This window comes from Bombus fervidus, chromosome 10 (assembly GCF_041682495.2).
Source record: "Bombus fervidus isolate BK054 chromosome 10, iyBomFerv1, whole genome shotgun sequence".
Lineage (NCBI taxonomy): Eukaryota > Metazoa > Arthropoda > Insecta > Hymenoptera > Apidae > Bombus > Bombus fervidus.
Genome location: NC_091526.1, coordinates 1305878 through 1316329, shown reverse-complemented (window position 1 = coordinate 1316329; position 10452 = coordinate 1305878). Strand labels below are relative to the sequence as shown.

The 10452-nt window shown below is 33.3% G+C and overlaps 1 protein-coding gene across 1 annotated transcript; it reads right to left on the bottom strand.

Moving 5' to 3' along the window:
* Window positions 1-747: 747 nt before the first annotated feature.
* LOC139991445 (regulator of microtubule dynamics protein 1-like) lies at window positions 748-1355 on the bottom strand. The gene is made up of 2 exons (XM_072011500.1): window positions 1225-1355; window positions 748-1143 (listed from the first exon to the last, which is right to left on the bottom strand). Exons 1-2 carry the CDS (start codon window positions 1228-1230, stop codon window positions 796-798), a joined length of 354 nt encoding a protein of 117 aa, XP_071867601.1. The 5' UTR covers window positions 1231-1355; the 3' UTR covers window positions 748-795.
* Between the last annotated feature and the right edge of the window lie 9097 nt (window positions 1356-10452).

Below are 10452 nucleotides of genomic sequence, written 5' to 3'. Positions count from 1 at the left end.
TCGTTTCTTCCACTGATTTTTCACGCAATTCGTAAATTAAATTTTTTTTTTTTTTATTTTTTGTTTCCAGATTGTGCCTTATAACGAAACGATGGCGGAATCTCAACTTGGATTTAACGCCTTTCACACCATATCACATGTTCCGGAAGATCTACCACCGGATTACGTTGTGGTGCAGTATACTTCCCCGATTGGTCAACACACTATGCAGATTGGCCTGCATCGTTCCTTTGTATACCATCTGATGGGAAGAGTGCCAAGGGAGATAATCGGCCTTCAAACACGCCAATATCTTGATTTTCTCTCTGCTTTCCAAAAAGATGGAATTATGGCTCGCGGAGAGGAAGAGGAAAATGAAGAATCACCTGACCGATAATTCGACTTGGAAACTACTTTATTAAACCGTGATATTTGTGACAATGTTACATTAACATTTTGATACTTTAATTCTGTTACAATATATTTCTTTAACTAATTTTTGCGAGAAAGGTAGTTTAATGACATATTGTATATACGAATTTTCTTCAACTGCTATTAACTATTTAAAATTTGCTACATGTTACATTTTGAAATAAAACATTTTATAAAATATACATGTATATAGTAATCTTAAATCTTAAATTAGATGTTGCGTATAAAAAGCTCATCACACATAAGTTGTACTGTACTTTATAGTAAATAAATTTTATACTTCTACTTAAAAGATAGATTCTAAATTTACTTTATCCCTTCAATTCCATATCCTATAATAATATCCATTTATCATATAATAGATCATAATTTCCGTCAAGTTTGTTAAAGTTTCTTTAACAACTTTTGTGCTTCCTGTTTAGCATCTCGATCATCTTCGTTCTTTGCAGGATATTCAAGGGCAATTTTTAAATATTTCATAGATAGCTCTTTCTGATTTAATTTTAAGTAGGTTTTGCCCAACATTAATAAATTTTGACTATAGAAATTGGGATCAATTTCCTCTGCGGTTTCAAAATATTTTAGAGCTTCCTCAAAAGATGAAGATGGTGGTTCTCCAAATATTACAGATGCAATTTTTCTTTGATACCATGTTAAATCAGCAACTTGATAGCACCAAGTACCAAGCATGTACATAAGAGGTGGTTCTTTTGCATTTAGTTCCATTGCTCTCTGCGATATTAAACATATTCGATACAATTGCTTGACATCGTATCAGGGAAAGAAATATTAATATATTATCATGAAATATACCAGCATATGTTTCTTAATATTATATGACTCTTTTATTTGTGCCTTCACTCCTTCATAAAGAGTCTTACAATTGCGAAGAATCGATGCCCATTTGTATGCAGCCCAATTATCCTCATTTATTTCAAGTGCTTTAAGTATTTAGTCATAAGATTCGAAAATTCATTTCTTTCCATCTACTTCACTCACAGTCTTAGACAATTTATACATTGCTCTACACAAACGCCATATAATTTCAATATCACCGCTATCCTATACAAATGTTCAGTTTTGTTATCTACATTTATAAGTGATATACGCAATGTAATTACTTTATAATTTATTAGAAGGTTATGTATTTCCTCCTATTGTTCTCGCTCGTATAATTCATCGGCTTTTCCTATTAGAACTTCTTTTGTAGTTATCACTGCTTCTGCTCCATGATTCTGCTCCATGCTTCTTTCTGCTCCATGCCTCTGCTCCATGATTCTGCTCCATGCTTCTTTCTGCTCCATGCCTCTGCTCCATGATTCTGCTCCATGCTTCTGTTCAATGCTTCCGCTTGCTCCATGCTTCCGTTTGCTCCTAGATTCCACTCCATTCTTCTTTCTGCTCCATGCTTCGGCTTGCTCCATGCCTCTCCTTGCTCCATGCTTCTGCTGCATGCATCTGCTCCATGCTTCTCCTCAATGCCTCAGCACCATGCTTCTCCTCCATGCCTCAGCTCTATGCTTCTGCTCCATGCTTCTGCACCATGCTTCTGCTCCATGCTTCTTTCTGCTCCATACCTCTGCTCCATCCTTCAGGTCCATTCTTCTTTGTGGCCCATGCTTCGGCTTGCTCCATGTTTCTTTCTGGTCCATGCTTCTGCTCCATGGTTATACGTTTCAAGGTAATAGCATACAACGTTATACGTTATAAGGTAATAGTACACAACGTTATACGTTATAACGTAATGCTACATAACGTTATACGGTAGAAGGTTACAGTATATAACGTTATACGTTATAAGGTTACAGTATATAACGATATACGTTATAAGGTAATAGTATATTACGTATAACGATATAAGGTAATAGTATACAACGTTATACGTTATAAGGTAATAGTATATAACGTTGTACGCTATAACGTAATGCTACATAACGTTATACGTTATATGGTAATAGTATACAACGCTATACGTTATGAGGTAATAGTATATAACGTTATATGTTATAAGGTAATAGTATATAACGTTATATGTGATATCGTAGTGCTACATACCGTTATACGTTATAACGTAATAGTACACAACGTTATACGTTATAACGTAATGCTACATAACGTTATACGTTAGAAGGTTACAGTATATAACGTTATACGTTATAAGGCTACAGTATACAACGATATACGTTATAAGGTAATAGCATATAACGTATAACGATATAAGGTAATAGTATGTAACGTTATACGTTATAACGTAGTGCTACATACCGCTATACGTTCTACCGAAATAGTATAAAACGTTATACGTTATAACGTAAGGCTACAAAACGTTATATGTTATAAAGTAATATTATATAACGTTATACGTTATACCGTAGAGCTACATAACGTTATACGTTATAACGTAGAGCTACATAACGTTATACGTTATAACGTAATAGTACACAACGTTACACGTTATAACGTAATGCTACATAACGTTATACGGTAGAAGGTTACAGTATATAACGTTATACGTTATAAGGTTACAGTATATAACGATATACGTTATAAGGTAATAGTATATTACGTATAACGATATAAGGTAATAGTATACAACGTTATACGTTATAAGGTAATAGTACATAACGTTGTACGCTATAACGATATGCTACATAACGTTATACGTTATATGGTAATAGTATACAACGCTATACGTTATGAGGTAATAGTATATAACGTTATATGTTATAAGGTAATAGTATATAACGTTATACGTGATATCGTAGTGCTACATACCGTTATACGTTATAACGTAATAGTACACAACGTTATACGTTATAACGTAATGCTACATAACGTTATACGTTAGAAGGTTACAGTATATAACGTTATACGTTATAAGGTTACAGTATACAACGATATACGTTATAAGGTAATAGCATATAACGTATAACGATATAAGGTAATAGTATGTAACGTTATACGTTATAACGTAGTGCTACATAACGTTATACGTTCTACCGAAGTAGTATACAACGTTATACGTTATAACGTAATGCTACATAATGTTATATGTTATAAAGTAATATTATATAACGTTATACGTTATAACGTAATGCTCCATAACGTTATACTTTATAAGGTAATGGTATATAATATTAGACGTTATAAGGTAACAGTATATAACGTATAACGATATAAGGTTATAGTATATAACGTTATACGTTAGAACGTAATGCTACATAACGCTATATGTTATATGGTAATAGTATATAACGTTATACGTTATAAGGTAATAGTGTATAACGCTATAGGTTAGAAGGTAATAGTATATAACGTTATACGTGATATCGTAGTGCTAGATAACTGTCACGTCCCGCGCTCCGCACGTGCTGTAACAAGAACAAGAAAACCACTCTATACAAAACGCGCGAATAAGGCACTACGAAACGAAAGGAAGGATTAACAAAATGAGGGCGACTAATAGATCCAACCAATAAACAAAATACATATACACACAACTCTAAATAAACCTACCAATAACCGACTTGGAATTTGAAAACCTATGGTTCAATATAATATAAACCCAACCAGTATAAAATAAAATAAATAGAACCAACTAATGGATTGAACGAGTCATGAACCAAACAAGTAAACCAGGAAATAAGAATAACTACAGAAATGGAAATGATTGAAACGCCAGGAATATATGTATATATAAATATATTTTAATCAATCAACGCTGCAACAACTCGGAGAGTTACATATAAGTATAAACATATATGCCAAACATGTAATAACCTAGTAAATATTAGAGACAGTACTTCCAATACTATGCAACGAATACAATATTATCAATTTATGAAATATATGTATATATGAAATCAAAAAACTAATAGTCTAACGAATACATAAAACATACAATGTTATACTATTAAAGAAATAAAGGTTACATTATCAGAAATATATATATGTGTGCGCATTCTACATTATTAAATCAAATTAATAATCTAAGATACATACTTAAAACTAGCCTACATTCCGATAAAGAGTTATAAAATAGGAACTACATTATGAAACATGCATGTCTATATATAAAAAATATATATATAAATAATCTATATTCTAAACTAAACCACTACTAATAATCTATAAAAGAAATAGAACACACAACGTAACACTTGGGACTAAGTAACAACTTGTCGATAGGCCAAACGTTCAAAATAATTAACACAGCAATGACTTGAAGATTTGCATACAGAAATTCTATCATCAAACACAAATATGTAAAAACACATTAAGCACACAATAATTTAGAAATAAAACCTTCAATACTATGTTGTCACAATACAAGATATGTATATATGAAATCAAATAATTGACACATAACCTCAAATACACAACATTACATTGCTAAAGAATCTAAATGAAAATCACACTGCCAGAAATATATACATATATACGTGCGCGTGTGTGTGTTCTATCTTATTAAATGAAGTTAATATAAAATAAATAATTAACATTTCATTTGGTATAAATACTACACTGCCAGAAGAAATATGTATATATGCATATGTGTGTGTGTGTGTGTGTGTGTGTATGTGTGCGTTTTATATTATCGAACACTCTATAAAATAAACTACTCAAAACAATAAATAACGCTATCGAAGAATTACAAAACATTAGTCATATTAAAATCACACACAATATAAATATATATATGTATATTCACACGAACAATACTATTGTCACTTTAAAGTAATAACAATATTAATAAATAAATGTTCTAATTGCGGTAGAATAAGGAAAAACGAGCGACAGAAAATTACTTCGATATCAAACAAAACTAAAGATCCGCCACTATAACCTCACTGATGACATTTATGAGCGGCCATGTTAGATTTACACGCGCGCATCGGACACAATGACACGCGTTATGGCGACGGGAATATTAGGGATTAATGGAAATCAGGCGCAAGAAACAAATCATGAAAACACATTATTAACATTTTTCTTTAATAAATTCTATGCGCAACTACATTGTCAAATATAAATGTAAATATATATATATATATATATATAATTAATTAAAAAAGGGGGAAATATAAAATTAAATAAATACACACATATTTAACAAACATAAAAAAAAAGATAACCTTACACTATCGCATTTAAAATGTATATATATATATATATATATATATATATATATATATATATATATATATTCAACACAAAAAAAACAAGATGCATCTAAAAAAAAAAAATAATATAATAATAAGGAACCCACGATTATCAAACAACGAACCAACGAAATTGAAGCAGCTACACCAAGTCAAAATCAATGCAAGGAGCTCCAGGACAAAGTTCGCTGAACTCACGCATACACCAATAACGCACAACGGGGAAATTCCCTTTCTCCCAGAAGCATGGTGACGAAGATGTGCCACCAAAACCTCTCCGGGAATTTCATTTGATGGGTCTTCTCGAGTCGCCCATGGGTTCTTCGGAATCCCTCTTTCGCTGGCGCTGAAACAACACAATACAGTTTAAATAGAACGAAACAGAACGAATCAAGCGGACTAAAAACAAGACAAAACACGCACCAGAGAAGTCTGGATAGGAACCCCTGATGGAAATGCCTCCGCAAACATTGTTCAAACGTCGATCACCGAAGCCTAGAGAAACAACAAGAAAAGGAAAAAGGATCAAAATCACGAAAACAACCATAATATGCAAATATCCATCTAAACCAAACTTACGCAAACTAACTCGAAGGAGGAGGCCCTTGTTGTGGGAGAGCAGCGGATCGCGCGTGTTGCCCGAGCAAACATCGAAATGATAATAATGCTGCAGCCGCCAGCCCTTGCACGCGCCGAAGAAACACAGGTAATTCCCACGGTACAAACGTGGAGTATTATAGTATGTACTTTATAATATATTTTTTAATATATATGTCTTAATATAAGTAATTCTTTCTAATTACTTTCATTTTGTAGTTCAAACGATCTAAGCCATTTTTGGAGGGCTATCACCAAATATATCTTTAAAGTTCTCGTCAGAAAGTGTGTACGTTTCTGTATCCAAAGTTACATTTATAAAATCCATAAGAGTATCGTTGATATCGACTTGCATGTCGTTATGTTTCTTATCAGTTTCAAACCAGTTCATCACAGTGATACTGTCGCACTCTCAATAATAGACAGTAATAGTCGTATTGAACATGCTCCTTAAGCCTGATGAATAAGAGATACTAGTAAATGTAAAATTATACGCAATATTTAAACACATTTCTTTTATTTCCAATCTTGTATAATCTTGAGATCTTAAAAGAAATTATCTATATTGTACATGATTAAAATTATATTAATGTATGAAACAGTAATGTATAGTACAAAAAAAAAAAAAAAAATATGTCACATTCTGTTTAAGAAATTAGAAATCATCATTTTTCGGAAAATATTGTAAGCATGAAAAATTAAAATATATATTATTATGTTGATTGCAAAATGTGGTAAAAAGGTTCCCACGTTAATTTTTTTTTTCGTATACTTAGTATTTGGGGTAGAAACATTGATCAGTAACTGTGTGAGCACCCTGCGTAAATTGCCTAAATACTAAGTACACTTTGACTTTAGCTATTTTCAACACTTCTCAACGAATGTTTACAAGATGAACTGAGAATATTTGCATCTCATGCTACTATAAATTATTAACATCGTTACAAGTTGAAAAGCATTTACATTCTGTCAAAAATGTTCGTAGAATTACATCAGCAAATCGTGGGATCAGCAATTCTAGCATCAAGTTTTCGCGTTTTTAAATCATTTTTTGGAATTGGATGTGCACTTTATAAAGTAATACTAAGCTCTTCGGCGATTATTCAGACAGTGATTCGCCAATTTGAAAAAAGATCACTAGCCGCTTTCGAGACGTGTGACGACTGAAAGAAAAATAGGTATGCTAAAGATTTATTAAAGGCTTATTATTAAAAGCTTATGCTTTTCCATAAGCGTCGAACGACTTATCGTAGGCTCGCGAAATTTAATCTGCTTATAGATAAAACTATAAACTGTATTTCTTCCCCTACCAGATCGCTGCAACGTTGTTGAGATGACAGTAAAAAATCATTCTGCGAACTTTCTCAACAGGGAAGCATAGTATGTATTAACACGTTCGTCGCCCAGCGTGATTCGGCTAAGTTGCCTGCGGGGCCCAAATCCGACCGCCGGTACGCAGAACGTAAATAGAGCGACAAGCAGGAATTCATCGTTTATCGCCTTCGATTCATTGTTTATCGCCTTCGATTCATTGTTTATCCCCTTCGATTCATTGTTTATCGCCTTAGATTTATTATAAAGAAAAGATTATTTATTTCTGAAATGGAGAAAGCGATAAGCTATCCAGCTAGAGTATTCCAAGGGATCTCATGGCAGATATCTCGGATCTTTCATTTAGTCGAGAAGCATACTTGTGAGACGTACATCAGTGATTTTTTCATCTTCAAAATGTTCGGTAAACAGCGTGAAAATATATTTGAAAGTGAGGAAAGTAGTGATAACGGAGTCTCACTATTTTTCGAAGTGCCCAAAATCACCCCAAATGTGTTTGGAATGTTTTAACGAATACCATACGATATAGGATACAGTAATATATTATTCAGAATATAAATTAATAAAAAGTATGGTATAATGTGTTTTTAATATTTTTATGTTGTATATCCTATATATAATATCGTATATTTAATTAATTAACTCGAACAAGAAGAGCGTCACCATCATTTGGTGACGGGGCCCCGACGGTAGTATACCCGTCGCATAGATATGTGCGACGTGGCGACGAACGTGTTAACAGCTTGTCTTTTTCGACAGAAAATAAGCAATACTAAAGTTGCCATCATTAAATACAGATATCTTGAAAATAAAAATGTATAATAACCCCGATGTTATTCTCTACTTTATTCAAACGCACATGTCGTTTGACACTTTACAAGGCCATTACTTAGGAGAATTCTATTTAGGAAACTCAATTTAGTGCCGTTCTGTGCTATCGATCAGTTGTCATAAATCACCAATTTAGGACAATAGGAACCCCCCATGTGCCGCTGGCTACGAAATCATGAATGACGCATGTGCGTTTGCCCGATCGCTACTCAAATCCAGTGTGTTAAGAAAATTATATACACTGCTATATGCACAAGTATGCGGATACTCGCTGCAACTCAAACAAAACGTTTATATAATTATTATATTTTAAAGATTATAATGGAAATATGTTTCTCTAGTGTTAACTCTTTAATTCTCGTCGTAACTGCTATTAAATGTACTGCCAAATTGAAACTGGAACGAGGAAAATAGACTTGTGTCAAGCAAGTCCCATATTTATTATTAATAAATAACTAACACTTGATAAAATCTATATATAAATTTGTAGAATGTAATTGAATAAATGCATATTGCAATCATTCTAAACTCTCAATATTGCACAGATATATATGCTTACAGTGACTAAACTTAACATGGAAGTAATTTTCATTCATCTTCAATTGTGTTTTGCTTTTTATTTACACTAATGAATATCAACTATTGTTTTGGAGAATACCGACTAATCGCAGATGGTAATTAGTAAGAGCGTTCAATAAACCTAAGGATTGCTTTAAGGACCATCCATAAACCGAAAATATTTATATAAATAGAGATTAAGCTAAGAAGATTTGGTTTATGGTGGTTCCTTGGGATTATTGCAGGTCAGCGCAACGAGGTGTAGGCCTTGGCGGCCAGACCGCAACACTAAGGAATATCAACTATTGTTCTGGACGATATCGAATAATCGCAGATGGTTAACCGAGATAAGATCAGAGGCGAATGTTATATTCTAAAGCTTCATTTTAAATATATTTTATCTACCTGCAATAATTTGAATGTGTTCTAATACCAATGCAAGCTTGTGTATATTCACGAGCAATTTTGATAATTCCTAGCTTCGAAACCAAATTTGTGTAAAGCAGTAAAATTTAGTTACTATTCCACATAAAAAATTAACATTGACGAAGCAATTTTTTTTTACTGAAAATTTTTTATTGTCTCGACTTGAGGGATGCATAAATTGTATAAATGAAATTCATCTACAGTAAGATAGAATCTAAATCTGTGGACGGCAGTAACTTTGGTCGCAAAAAAGGGGATTTTAGACAATTTATTTCTAGGAATTATAACGGTTCGTCGGATTTATTGTGGGTCCGGGTAAGTATGTTTGCACATTTCGTTATTACTTGGTCCAAAGTTTAATGTTTGGGTTACAGGAAATAACACGTATTATGTGTCATAAGCTGTTAGAAAGCCATTAGGAAAATTTTAGTGGGCTCTAGGAAGAAAGTGAAAGGGTTAACACCCTGAGTGGAGTTAAACATCCCGATGACTCATGTAACCTTTGGAACTGCAACTAACTGTACAATGTCAGGTATACCTGACCATTTGGGGTCCTTCATAATTCTAAAATGCATGATGGTGGGGGTAATACCGAAAACCTTGGTATAAAAGGACGGTTTGGGTAGACAGAATGGTCAGTTACCAATAAGTTGCGACCAGTTGCAGTTGTCAGTCTTCCCTCGGTGGTTGTCGAGTTGTGAGTTGTTGGTCATGAGTTTCAATCATTATAAATAAATCTATATAACAAATAAAGTCTCATAAAATTCTGAGACCTCGTGCTCGTGTTAACTAATTTAACTATTCGTGTAGTAATTGTGCAAGTGAATTGATATCAAGTCGATATCACGACGAGCGAAGGATCAAACGCGGATAGTACCATCGTAGATATCGAAGAAAAGTGTATTGTTAACGATGAGCCTGAACGAATCGAAACAGTGAAAGTTGCGGAGTTCAAAGATAAACTCCAGAAACGAAGATAAAAAACAGTTGGTAAGAAGAAAGAACTGCAAAAGCGTGTAAGAGCTTTCATTGCCTTGGAAATCGAGCATGGACGAAGAAGACGAAGAGGCAAAAGATGAAGGACGAAGAGCGCAACGTGTTTGAAACACACGTGAGAGTCGACAAGAGGAGCGCT